At 43.2% G+C, this 14,068-nt stretch overlaps 5 protein-coding genes across 5 annotated transcripts; 2 read left to right on the top strand and 3 right to left on the bottom strand.

The window, feature by feature from the left end:
- Window positions 1–3,701: 3,701 nt before the first annotated feature.
- On the top strand, window positions 3,702–5,114 carry LOC116018948 (uncharacterized mitochondrial protein AtMg00810-like; the record flags this gene model as incomplete). The annotated part of the gene is made up of 2 exons (XM_031259003.1): window positions 3,702–3,906; window positions 4,177–5,114. Coding segments are annotated over exons 1-2 (1,143 nt in total), but the record flags the coding sequence as incomplete, so codon positions are not given.
- Window positions 5,115–6,308: 1,194 nt separating this feature from the next.
- Window positions 6,309–6,749, bottom strand: LOC116020451. The gene has a single exon (XM_031260925.1). The coding sequence runs from the start codon at window positions 6,747–6,749 to the stop codon at window positions 6,309–6,311; it is 441 nt and encodes a 146-aa protein (XP_031116785.1).
- A 20-nt stretch (window positions 6,750–6,769) lies between these two features.
- LOC116020452 lies at window positions 6,770–7,210 on the bottom strand. The gene has a single exon (XM_031260927.1). It carries the CDS (start codon window positions 7,208–7,210, stop codon window positions 6,770–6,772), a length of 441 nt encoding a protein of 146 aa, XP_031116787.1.
- A 2,157-nt stretch (window positions 7,211–9,367) lies between these two features.
- LOC116020453 lies at window positions 9,368–10,662 on the bottom strand. The gene is made up of 2 exons (XM_031260928.1): window positions 10,633–10,662; window positions 9,368–9,967 (listed from the first exon to the last, which is right to left on the bottom strand). The coding sequence occupies exons 1-2, from the start codon at window positions 10,660–10,662 to the stop codon at window positions 9,368–9,370; spliced, it is 630 nt and encodes a 209-aa protein (XP_031116788.1).
- Window positions 10,663–11,091: 429 nt separating this feature from the next.
- Window positions 11,092–13,754, top strand: LOC116020090 (probable endo-1,3(4)-beta-glucanase ARB_01444). The gene has a single exon (XM_031260564.1). It carries the CDS (start codon window positions 11,126–11,128, stop codon window positions 13,343–13,345), a length of 2,220 nt encoding a protein of 739 aa, XP_031116424.1. The 5' UTR covers window positions 11,092–11,125; the 3' UTR covers window positions 13,346–13,754.
- The last annotated feature ends 314 nt before the right edge of the window (window positions 13,755–14,068 follow it).

Here is a 14,068-nt window from a genome sequence, read left to right on the forward strand (position 1 = left end):
TTATAAAATATGGACTATTTACTCAATAAATTTTATTTAAAGAAAATTGTAATTTATGTCCCTCCATAATATGTTAATTATCAATGTCACTACTGAATTATTAGTGATATAATTGTTGCCCTTCAATTTTCAAAACAATAAATATATATATATATATATATATATATATATATATATATATATATATATATATATATTGTTCCTCAAAAGTGTAAATGTTGTCCCTCAATTTTCAAAACGGTACATATATTACCCCTCTCATACGACATACGGTATGTGAGGGACAATATATGTATTATTTTAAAAATTGAGGGACAATATTTACACCACTAATAATTCTGGGGTGACATTAATAATGCACATATTATGGAGGGACATAAATTATAATTTTTTCTTTTATTTATTTCTAAATGTTTAATATTTTAATATTTGAGTGGTTAATTATAGTTTGACTGTAAAATACAAACAAATAATTTGACTTGGATGGCTAATGTAAAGAAAAGATGTACTACACGTCTACACTTGATAAGTGTCATTTCGCTCATTTGCGCTTACTATTTGTCTATTTGACTAGTTCTACCAAATATTGGACATGTTTATAGTTCGATTAATTTGTAAAATACAAACAAATAATTAGTTGTGTTTAGTTAGTTTTGAATTATTTTATGATCCTCACTTGCTTAATATTTTATCCCAATGTGTTTCGATGTAAAGATTATAATATTAACTAGTGTTGTGTGTTTGCACTATCTAGGAAGATAATGTGTTGAAATGCAGTATGTAATGAAAATGGATCAAAGGAGGAAAATGCACAAGGACATTGAGACACTCCATGTCGAAGGTGGTGTTGATTTTGGCGAGTCTTCTCAACATAAATATGAGAAAAATCATTTAGAGACACATTCGTTTTATTAGGACTCTACATAATAGAGTCATACTATAAGTCTCAGTCCTAGTTTACTTATGATTCTCAGTCCTAGTTTACTTATGATTCTCTTGTATATATACTCTTGTATTCCTACAGTTATATTTTGTGAACTCTAATACAAACATAATTGTTCTCATCTGGTATCAGTCGCTAGGGTTTCGTTCTTGTTCCCATGGCTACGAATGACGGCTCTGCCTCTGAGCGGACCGTTTCAGATGTTGCTGTGAGTTCTGCGGCGCCGGCTCCCGTGTCGTCGCTCTCTTCTGCTCATCACTACATTAGCATCAAACTCAACCACCGCAATTTTTTGTTTTGGCGTACTCAGGTTCTCCCGTTTCTACGTGGCCATGATCTCATTGATCTTGTTGATGGATCGTGTCCTTGCCCGGAGGAGTTCCTCCCTGCCGTGTCTGCTGCTACCTCGTCCGCTGCTGCTGTCCGCGTTCGGAATCCGGCGTTTGTTGCGTGGTCTCGCCGTGATCAAGGGTTGCTGTCTCTCCTGGTTTCTTCGCTGTCCGAGGAGGTGCTCTCCATCGCCGTCGGCTGTCGGACATCGAAGGAGTTGTGGGATGCCATTGAGCAGTCCCTCGCTTCCGCCTCTCAATCCCGCCAACTTCACTTGCTTAGCCAACTCCATGGTCTCCGGCAAGGAGATTCGTCGACGGCAGAGTATCTCGGGCGAGCTCGGCTTATTGTTGAAGATTTAGCTCTCGCCGGCCGGAAGGTAACGCTGGAAGAACAGAACCTGTACGTGTTCCGCGGCCTTCGACCGGAGTTCAAGGGTGTCACCTCTTCGCTGGCGGTTCGAGGACATCCGGTGACGCTCCTTGAGCTTGCTGACTTGCTGGGCGCGCAAGACTTCATCGCCGGTGATGATTACGCATTGCCTGGAGGTGCTGCACCGGCGGCTTTCGCTGCTCAGGGAGGTCGCCAGTCGCGTGGTCGTGGAGGAGGCCGTTCGGCTGGCGGAGCACCGTTCGGTCGTGCTGGTTCTAGTTCTGCTCGCGGTCGCGGAGGTTCTGCATGGCGCGGCGGCGGCGGTTCTGGTCGACAGTCACGTGGCGGTGGGAGAGGCCGTGGCAGAGGCTCTTCCATCCAGTGTCAAATTTGCGGTTCATTTGGTCACTCGGCTTTGTCTTGTTACAAGTTGCCTTATGTTGTTTCTCCGCAAGCGAATTTTATTCATCAGGGTGATTCGGCGAATAACGTGACTGCTCATACCTGGTTGCCTGACACTGGTGCAACACATCATGCCACACCTGATATAGCTGCCCTCTCTACTTCTGAAGAATATGGTGGTAACGACACTTTACGTGTTGGTGACGGTACGCCTTTACTTATTAGTAACGTGGGTCATGCTTCTATTTCTACGCCTTCTAGGTCTCTTAAGTTGTCTCATATTTTACATGTTCCCCGTCTTTCTGCCTCTTTATTATCCGTTCAGCGCTTTGCGTCGGATAATCAGGTGTTTTTTGAGTTTCACCATTCCTTCTTTGTTGTGAAGGATATTCGGACCAAGGAAATTCTTTTGCGGGGCAATAGTTCCGGTGGGCTCTATACCTTGCCGGTTCCTTCTGGTTCACCTTCCGCGTTTATTTCTGCTCGTGCTTCGGCGTCTACGTGGCATGATCGTTTGGGTCATCCGCATCAGCGTGTTTTACATCGAGTCTTGGAGTCTTGTTCTGTTAGTGAGTCGAATAAAACTTCTCATACTGTGTGTTCTGCGTGTCAAATGGGTAAATCTGCACGTTTCCCATTGCCACATGTTGTCTCTGTTAGTTCGAATGTGCTAGATTTAGTTTATACGGACATTTGGGGCCCTGCTCCTGTATTCTCTTCTGAGGGTTATCGTTATTTTGTTTTATTTGTGGATGACTTTTCTCGTTATACTTGGTATTTTCCTATGAAATTAAAGTCAGATATATATTCTGTTTTTGAGCGTTTTCGATGTTTAGTTGAACGTGCCTTCAATCGTAAAATCAAAGCTGTTCAATCTGATTTAGGGGCTGAGTATAAAAAGTTACATTCTGTTTTTGTTCAGCTTGGTATTAGTCATAGGCAATCTTGTGCGTACACACACGAACAGAATGGTCGTGTGGAACGGAAGCACAGGCATGTGGTTGAAACCGGGCTAGCACTTATGGCTCGTGCCTCTGTGCCGTCTCGGTTCTGGCATTTTGCTTTTGAGGCTGCTGTTTTCCTTATTAACAAAATGCCCTCGCATACTCTCCATAACTCTAGTCCTCATGTCTTAGTGCACAGATCTCAGCCATCATATTCCTTTCTTCGTGTCTTTGGCTGTCTGTGCTATCCGCACTTACGGCCATATAATCGTCATAAACTGTCTTACAGGTCTTCTCCATGTGTCTTTCTGGGCTATCCTGATTCGTTTCGGGGTTATAGGTGCATGGACCTGCGTACTAATAAAGTTTTTGTGTGCCGTCATGTGCGGTTTGATGAAGCTGTGTTTCCTTTTGGTGCTAAGTCTGTTTTGCAGGCTCCATCAGAATCTATTGCACGACCTTGGGCTGAATCTGTTTTTCATCCTGTGGCTGATCCATCTGTGGTAGCTCCCTCGCCTCCTGCTGATGTGGCTCAGAAGAGGCCTCGTGGTCGGCCACGTGGTCGTACTGTGCGTCCCACGGAGAGGTCTCACTCCATGGCCACTAGGAGTCGGTCTGTGGCTCCGGTTGCGGGTTTGACTGTGCAAGTTTCCTCTGTTGATCCTACTTGTTATACTCAGGCAGTCAAACACTCTGAATGGAGGGAGGCAATGGATCAGGAGTTCAATGCCTTGTTGCAGAATCAGACATGGTGCTTGGTTCCTCCCACTGCGTCTATGAATATTATTGGCTGCAAGTGGGTGTTTCGCACGAAAAGGAAAGCTGATGGATCTGTTGAGCGCTACAAGGCCAGGCTCGTGGCTAAAGGGTTTAATCAGGTCCCGGGTCAAGATTTCTTTGACACTTTCAGCCCGGTGGTTAAACCTACTACAGTCAGGTTGTTGCTCTCTCTTGCTCTTTCTTCTGGTTGGCTAGTCAGGCAATTGGATGTGCATAATGCATTCCTTAATGGTAATCTTACAGAAACTGTTTACATGCGTCAGCCTCCGGGGTATGTTGATTCTCAGCACCCTGATCATGTTTGCTTGTTGAAACGCTCCCTGTATGGTTTGAAGCAGGCTCCCCGGGCTTGGTTCACTCGTTTGCACACTTTTCTGTTATCTGCTGGTTTTAATGCCTCTAAAACTGATGTTTCGTTATTTTATTATTCTCGTGGATCGGCTACTGTTTACCTGCTTGTTTATGTGGATGATATTCTTGTTATGAGCAATGAGCATGGTGCATTGGAGGCTTTGCTCTCCAAGCTCTCTAGTACTTTCAAGATTAGAGATCTTGGTGAGCCTGGGTTTTTCCTTGGGATTGAAACAGTCAAGTGTGCAGATGGAGTGTTGCTTTCTCAGCGCAGGTATATGACTGACATACTTAAACGAGCTGGTATGACAGACTGCAAACCTGTGTCTACACCTACTACGACTTCAAAGACAATATCTACCTGTACAGATCCATATGATGATCCCACGCAATACCGGAGCATTGCAGGTGCACTACAGTACCTAACTATCACGAGACCAGATTTATCCTTTGCAGTTAATCTGCTTTGTCAGCACATGCATGCTCCAACCACTGCACACTGGGAACAACTGAAACGTGTGTTAATGTATGTTAAAGGTACTATGTCTTTGGGTCTGCGATTGAGAAAGTCAAGTTCAGGTGAGCTTCATGCATTCTCGGATTCTGACTGGGCTGGTTGTCCTACGGATAGAAAGTCTACTAGTGGGCATGCTGTGTTTCTTGGAACCAATCTAGTGTCCTGGGTATGCAAGAAACAAAGGACTGTTGCTCGATCTTCTACTGAAGCAGAGTACAAGGCTCTTGCAGATGTATGTGCTGAAGTTCTGTGGATCCTCTCTTTGCTGCGAGAAATAGGAATTTCACCTCTTCCAGTGCCCAAACTTTGGTGTGACAATCTTGGAGCTACTTATATGTGTGCTAATCCTATTTTTCATGCTCGCACAAAGCATGTCGAAATTGATTATCACTTTGTGAGAGACAGAGTGGCTGCAGGAGACATTCAGGTGCACTTTATTTCTACTAAGGATCAGCTAGCTGATATTTTCACCAAGTCACTCGCAGGTCCCCGGTTCTGCTTCTTACGTGACAAGCTACAGGTTACTTCCGTACCATCCGCTTGAGGGGGAGTATTAGGACTCTACATAATAGAGTCATACTATAAGTCTCAGTCCTAGTTTACTTATGATTCTCAGTCCTAGTTTACTTATGATTCTCTTGTATATATACTCTTGTATTCCTACAGTTATATTTTGTGAACTCTAATACAAACATAATTGTTCTCATCAGAGACACATTCGTTTGACATACCCTTGACATAGGGAGTGTCATAGGTGGTGTCAAGGGCATGTCAACTACTCAACTTCGGTGTTAGTTTAACTCGCGAATTTTGGAGAGAAACCTTCAGAAAATTGGCATGCCCCTAAGTCCCTAACGCAACTCATGTCAGGGGCATGTCACTCGTTGACTTAGTATTTAAAATTCAATTTTGAGATTTTTGGGAGACTTTTGAACTTTAGACTCTAGGAAACAATATAATCTAAGACAACTTTGGAGGTTTTCAACCAGATCTTCAGCTGAAGATTCAATGCACTTCAATTGGGGTTTTTATGCTTTTTATGTTTTTAATTATTTATGAGTTAGTTCCGGCAGAGTTCCTTTGTATTTTGTGGTAATTCCATGTTTAGTCTTAGAATGTCGTTTTTGTCATTAATATCATATTTTGAACACTTTTTAACATTCCAATATCTTTGTTGGCGAAACTCTGTTTTAAACAATGATATTTTTGTCTCATCCCTTATTTTATATTTTTTCCCCAGTTTTTCTTCATTTGTTCCGCCAGTTTTCTTCATCTCTTTCATCGGTGTACATTGAACTTCTCCGACTCCAGTTGACGAGAATACTATTTTTCCAAACATGCAAGGTTGATGTGTGGGCAAATGGCGAGAACGAACTTCCCTTACAACATCAGTGATCACCAATTGTCTTCTTCAATCAATAAAGTTCTTCACAACTAGTCTAATAACTAAACTATAGATATGCAAAATTACGCCTCACAATGTTGTCAAAAGGCCTTCATAATCTTGCATAAATTCGACAGTTTGCTAACAGTATGACAATCTAAGAATTAAAAACCATTTTTCAGTTTTATTTCATCTATTTCGCCGATTTTCTTCATCTCTTTACTCGATGTAGATTGAACTTAATCTCTTTAGTTTTTTTTTTTTGAAAGCCAAAAGATCAAAATATTAATTCATAGAATCCTTACAGACCATATCAGATATAAAACGAGGCATATAATCAAAAAATTCAACCAGATCAGTATTCCCCAGGCGTAAGGATCTTCTTGCCAACTCATGAGCGACCATATTACCACCTCGACGCACAAAACCGAAAGTAGCCGACTCAAAATGATTCAGAAGAGCCCGGACATCCCGAACTATCACGCCAAAGGGAGTATTTAACTCAACGCCATCCACCGCCCTTGTCACCAACTGCGCATCAGACTCAATGATGACCCACTCCCACCCTTTCCTCTTAATCCAACTTAGCGCCTCACGGGCTCCCATCGCTTCAGCCTCCGGAACTGAATAAAGACCCACAACCTTCCGCATTGCCACCCCCTGCACCTCCCCTTCATGATCCCTAACCACCCACCCCAACCCCATGCATCCATTCTCATAATCCATTGCTGCATCAATGTTTACTTTTAGAAATAAACAGGAGGAGGATGCCAAGCAGAAACAGCATCCATTTGATTCTGACGAAATGCAGTGTGTTCATGTGGATGCTGCTGAGCCTTTTTCCACGCCTCCAAAAACAGAAAAGCATGCATGACCATAGTTCTCGGATCCTTAAGCTGCTGGCGCCAAACAGAGTTATTTCGATTCTCCCACAAAGCCCAGCAAATTACCACCACCTTTTCCACCATCTGTTGAGATAAATGCCTCCACATATTCTGTAACCACTGCCTAATAGATTCCATTTCACTCAACTCCCAATCTGGATGGATAACATGCCAACACAAATGTGCAAAGTTACAATTTGCAAACACATGCACAGCAGTTTCATCCGCCACTCCACAAAGAGCGCAAAGCGGATCACACCGAACCTGTTTCATCAGTAGAGCATCTTTAGTAGGGAGACTCATTGAGCATAATGTCCAAAAGAAACACTTAATCTTAGGCGGTATATTTAAATTCCACACAGCAGTCCATTAACAGCCACTATTCAGGACATCCATTTCAGTTAAACTTCGGTAAGCACTACGCACCGAATACAAACCATTCGACTCACTCCTCCAAAACAGAAAATCAGTGGAAGCACAATTGGGCAGTGGAACATTCAGAATGCTAGCACAGTCCCTCGGATTAAAAATATCATATAACAGATCCTCATCCCAACTAGTAATCCCTGGGTGAAATAAGGATTTGACCAAAGGACTAGGCTCAAACCCGGGGTTCTGAGTGGAAACATAAGGATCATCTGTGTTTGATAACCAAGGATCCCCCCACACCCTCACACCCTCTCCATTCCCAATACCCCACCTCACTCCCTCCCTCAACAAATTTTGAGTTTCACGAATGCTCGACCAAACAAAGGAAGGGTTCGACCCCGGCTTAGCATCAAGGAAAGAACAATTTGGAAACTAACGAGCTTTAAAAACACGAGTCACCAAGGAATTTGGTTTATGCAAAAAATTCCAGCCTTGTCTACCCAGCATTGCCAAATTCATCTCCCTCACTAACCTAAAACCCATTCCACCACACTGCTTTGGTTTACATAAGTCAGCCCACGAACTCCACCGAATCCCCTTTCTCCCTCGCCCCTCACATCCCCACCAAAATGCATTCATGAGTCTCTCCATCTCAACACACATAGATTTAGGTATCAAAAACACATTCATCGCATAGTTTGGAATAGCCTGTAGAACTGTCTTGAGAAGAACCTCACGCCCAGCTCGCGACAAAAACCGGTTTCCCGAGTAATGAATCCTATTCCGAACCTTCTCCCGAATAAAACCTAGAATCTCCCTCTTCCGTCGCCCCACATACCCCGGCAACCCCAAATAATTCCTCCCACCCTGCTGTTCCGTAATCCCAAGAGATTCACAAACAGCTTCCTTATCCTCCCTCCCCACATTCTTTCCAAAAACGATAGCCGTTTTCGCAAAATTCACTTGTTGCCCACTAGCCCGCCCATACTCCCTTAAAACTTCTCTAATAACCCCCGCTTCAAGATTGTTTGCCCTAAAAAAGAAAAGACAATCATCCGCGAAGAACAGATGAGAAATACGTGGAGCCCTCCAGGCCACCCTCACCCCCTGCAAACCACCCTCTACCTCCTGAACCCGTAACATGCCGCTAAGACTCTCGGCTACTAATATAAATAAACATGGAGACAAAGGATCCCCCTGCCTTAAACCCCTAGACGGAATAATAGGCCCCCACTCTTTCCCCTCCACCAGAATCCGATACTGAACTGTAGAAATACACTCATGCATTAAGGCCACCCACCGCTCATTGAAACCTAACTTAGCCATAACCCTCCCTAAAAACCCCCACTCTACCCGGTCGTATGCCTTACTCATATCAACTTTTAACGCCCCATAACCACCTCTATCCCCTTGAACACGATTCATCGCATGATTCGACTCATAGGCCAGCAGGATATTATCAACAATTGTTTTCCCTGGAATAAAAGTACTTTGTGCCGGGGAAATAATCAAATCTAATACCCCCCGCAAACGATTAGCTAAGACCTTTGCCAAGACACGATAAACAACATTACATAACGAGATAGGACGGAAATCCGACATCAAGTCAGGATGACTCTTTTTCGGAATTAACACAATATGAGTGTCATTCAAACAATTAGGCATATGACCGGTTAGAAGAAAAAGTTTACAGAAATTTACCACCTCCTCGCCCACCACGGTCCAATGCGTCTGGAAGAACGCTGGAGACAGCCCATCAGGCCCTGGGGACTTGTCCGGGTGCATCCCAAACACTGCAGCTTTCACCTCATCAACCGTAACCTCCCTCACCAGCGAAGCATTCTGATCTTCGGAAATTCGACGGGTCAGACATTCAAGCACAGGTCGATCATCTCCCTCCTCTGTAGAAAACAGACTTTGGAAATAATCGACCATAATGTCGGCCTTCCCGCGTTCATCTCTTATCATTTCTCCATCAGCATTTCGAAGGCCCTCTATCTGATTCCTTCTCCTCCTACTATTAACCGAGGAATGAAAGAATCTACTATTACAGTCCCCTCCGGAATACCAAAGCTCTTTGGCCCGTTGACGCTAGTGATCACTCTGATTCTGAATAAGAGCCATATACTTTCGCTGCACTTCCCCAAACTCCCACACACTCCTTTTGTCCCCTGCATTTCGCAACTCCCCCATCCTCTGCTTACATCTCTTAAGCTCCTCCCTCTCACCGCTACTTCTCCTCCTCCCCCACTGCCACACCTCCCGACTACACCGTTCGATTCTATCCATAATCGGAGCAGCACCATCACGGTACCACGCCGACTCCACCAAATCCTTGCACTCCTGCTCTTTCCCCCATGAATTTTCATACCGGGGTCGACGAACAACACTCCTCCTTCCTCCCCAATTCGTACACAAATGCAAAGGCAAATGGTCACTACTTGTACCCTTAACCGACCAAGCTCTGGCCCTAGGAAAAGCATCACGCCAATTCCCAGAAACCAACACGCGATCCAACTTCTCCCTAACCCACTGTGTTGTCCCTCTCCCCCTCTCCCAAGTAAATTGACACCCCCCAATCCCAAAATCAGATAACCCACTTTCTCTCACAGCCTCACAAAAACCCCGCCTCAACCATTCAGGATGAGGAACCCGCCCGACTTTCTCCGTTGCTTGGAGTTTGATTTGAGGCTGAAATAGATGAAGAAAACCAAGGGAAAAAGTGATAAAAGACAAAAATACCTTTGCCTACAACGAAGCTTCGCTGGAAAATTTATCGGATGAATAAAAAGTGTCTAAAATATGATAGTGTTGGGTGTTAAAGGAAACAACGTTACTTTGAGACTAAACATGGAATTGTCACAAAAGACAATAGACCTTTGTTAAAATTTACTCTTATTTATATCATGCCTCTTATTTTTGCCTTAATGTTTAGAAGTTGAACTTGTAGTACTTGAGTTCATGGTGAATCATAGGATGTGACCTTATGTTTAACAAGCAAAGCATTTTCATATTGATTGATAGGATTGCTTTAAATGATAAGGTCCATAGGGATGATATCGTTGGCTTCATCAATTGAAAATTTGATATATGATAAAGTCAACGTGTTTCTATATTCTATAGTATTTTATATTTGTTTTAATTCCATAGTTGAGCACAACACAGTTATCATGTCATTGCGTAATATGTATGGATGAGTGTTCAGACATGTTACCTTCATATATTAAAAACACAAATAATCTTATTTGTAAATTATATCATTTTATCTCAATTGATTAAATAAGGGGTTTCTTCTTATACATGCAAAGATTGATCTTTTGATCTATGGAGAATAAGAAAGAAGTCTCGCCAATCACCTTTTTTCTAATTATGAAAACTCCTCTCATTCTTAGTCATACTTGTGAATTAAAACCTTATATAACATTCCAATTCGAGAATATACCTAATTTTTCTGCATCCACCAATTACGTATTATAACAAATACCAAAAAAAGAATCTATGTCACAAATGCAAGAAAGAAAGAAATAACAATAGCAAGCCACACAGGTGACCCATCTTCACTTCTAATCCAATATTTCTACCATTTCCATTTACTACGCTGTCTCCTTCGACACTTCACCATCTCCCTCAAGCAAACTCCCCATGAAGGCAAGAAATTGAAGAAGATAATGGCGGCAATGTTTTTATCTTCAAGTTCCAAATACTTCTACGTCTTCTTCGTCACCATTGCTGACGCAAATCTACGAACTCAGTCGACGTCGTACCGACAAATTTTATCCGTTTGTTTTGTTTTGTTTTTTTTTTTACTGTCATCATCATCGATAAAGATTACGCGGCTAAGGTACAATAATGGTGTTGAAAAAAATTACAAAAAAAGTCAAAGCCATAGTTTCCAAGTCTTTTAAAAAGCCCTATAAATCTCCTCCACCGCAGTCCGGTAATCAGCCAGCGCCACCGCAGAAATCCCCGATATTTCAGCCGGAATTCTCCGCCGTCGTCGCCGCCATGTCGCCACCGAGAGACCAGAGACCGATCGCCAAGCCTTTCCTCTTCCCACACGGCCAGTCCACTGTTCTCCCCGATCCATCCCGTTTCTTCGCCCCTGATCTCCTCTCAAACCCTCTGCCCACAAATTCGTTCTTCCAGAACTTTGTTCTTAAAAATGGCGATCAGCCGGAATACATTCACCCCTATCTCATCAAATCATCCCAATCCTCTCTCACGCTCTGTTATCCATCTCAATTCCAAGGCCCTGCGTTCATTTACCAGGTTTTCAACGCTGATCTCACCATCTCCGCATTGGACAACCCGAACCCTAATGCGGCTCACGTTGTTTCCTCGTTCAGTGATCTCAGTCTCACGCTGGACCTCCCCTCCAGCAATCTCAGGTTCTTTCTTGTCCGGGGCAGCCCTTTCTTGACTTGTAATGTTTACAGCAATGTCAGTATTTCAATTTCAACTATTCATGCGATTCTCGAATGTTCCTCCAATGATTCCCAAACAAAATACACCATTAGGCTCAACAATAACCAGACTTGGCTTTTGTACGCCTCTTCCCCCATTAATTTGAGCCATGATCTATCCACCATTACTTCTAGAACTTTCAGTGGTGTAATTAGGATTGCTCTATTGCCAAATTCTGATCCAAAATGTGAAGCTGTTCTTGATCGGTTTAGTAGCTGTTATCCCGCTGCTGGCCATGCTGCCTTCACCAAACCGTTTTGTTTGGAGTATAAGTGGGATAAGAATGGCTGGGGAGATCTGCTGATGCTTGCACATCCTCTGCATCTTCGGCTTCTTCAAGACTCTGATTGCACAATTACTGTTTTGGAGGGGTTTAAGTATAGCAGCATTGATGGTGATCTTGTAGGTGTTGTTGGGAATTCATGGGTTCTGAAAACTGACCCCATTTCAGTGACATGGCATTCGGTTAAAGGTGCAAGCGAGGAATCGTATGGCGAGATAATTAGTGCATTGCATACAGATGTTCAGGCTTTGGATGCTGCGAATATACAGACTACGTCGTCTTATTTTTATGGTAAGTTGGTAGCGAGAGCAGCGAGGCTAGCATTGATAGCTGAGGAGGTGTGTCATCTCGATGTTATTCCCACGATTCGGAAGTTCTTGAAGGATGCAATTCAGCCCTGGTTGGATGGGACTTTTGCAGCTAATGGTTTCTTGTATGATTCGAGATGGGGTGGACTTGTGACGAAACAAGGGTTAACTGATACTGGTGCTGATTTTGGGTTTGGGATCTTTAACGATCACCATTATCACGTTGGCTACTTTGTTTACGCGATTGCTGTGCTTTCTAAGATTGATTCTGCGTGGGGAAGGAAGTACAGGGGCCAGGCGTACTCTCTTGTGGCAGATTTTATGAACTTGAGCAGGCAAAAGAGTTCAAATTACCCGCGGTTGAGGTGTTTTGACCTGTGGAAACTGCATTCTTGGGCGGGAGGATTGACTGAATTTGCAGACGGGCGAAACCAGGAGAGCACGAGCGAGGCAGTAAACGCTTACTATTCTGCAGCTTTGATGGGGTTGGCTTACGGGGACACCCATCTTGCAGCCATTGGATCCACCCTTTCTGCACTGGAAATTCAATCTGCACAAACCTGGTGGCAAGTGAGAGAGGATAGCAATTTGTACGCAGAAGAGTTCACCAAGGAGAATCGCGTGGTGGGGGTTCTGTGGTCTACCAAACGAGACAGCGGCCTCTGGTTCGCTCCTGCTGAATGGAGAGAGTGCAGGCTGGGGATACAACTCTTGCCCATACTCCCGATCAGCGAAGCTCTATTTTCTGATGTTCAATTCGTGAAACAACTGGTGCAATGGACTCAGCCGGCTCTCGCGAGAGAAGGGGTAGGAGAAGGGTGGAAAGGGTTCGCGTACGCACTGCAAGGAATTTATGACAAAGCGGGCGCTTTGGAGAACGTAAGGAGGTTAAATGGGTATGACGACGGGAACTCACTGACAAATCTTCTTTGGTGGATTCACAGTAGAGAGGATGATGTTGAGGAGTATGATAGAGGTGGTAAGTTATGCTGGTTTCATCACTACTGTCATTGAGTGCTGCAACTCATTATGTTTAGAAACCAGTCTGTTTGGTAATCTGATTCCACTTGTTATTGCCCTTTGATTTCCATTGAATATCTCCATGAATATAGTCTAATAAACTCTGTATGTTCTTACAAAGATTTTGCCCCTACAATAAATGTTCATGGCCAAGACTAGAGATAGATAGAAATCTTGCCAGCACTGGTTTCGTCTTCTGTGCCCAGTAACAGGTTAACAGAATTATGGCATGACAAAGGAAAAGAAAAACAAGAAAAATGATAGGAACCTGGGCAAATCATGCCTAAACTCTTATATATGGGGACACTCCGAAAGTTTGTAATCAGGGCGAGAGTAATAGTGATATGTTGCTATTCTGTCCGCATCATAATTGGATTCTCAATAAATGTGTCTTATACAACAAGTTCAATCCTGCATGATCCTTTATTGCGACTCATGTCATCATCGTTCGTTTAACCAAAACGCACAAAGTAAATAATATAAGGGTGTGTTTGGTTGGTGGGTTTAGGCATAAGGAATGGGTATGAAAGTGATTGCTTGTGTTTGGTTGATAGGTTTTGTGAATGCTACTATGAGTTTGGAATACCCCATTAATGATAAAACACATACCCTTATTATATAAGGGTTTCATCTCCCTTCTTCCTTTCTTCCTCAACTATTAATAATCATTCCCATTCCACCCAACTACCAAACATGCTAAATACTTTCACCAAAACC

This window comes from Ipomoea triloba, chromosome 5, assembly GCF_003576645.1.
Source record: "Ipomoea triloba cultivar NCNSP0323 chromosome 5, ASM357664v1".
Taxonomy (NCBI): domain Eukaryota; kingdom Viridiplantae; phylum Streptophyta; class Magnoliopsida; order Solanales; family Convolvulaceae; genus Ipomoea; species Ipomoea triloba.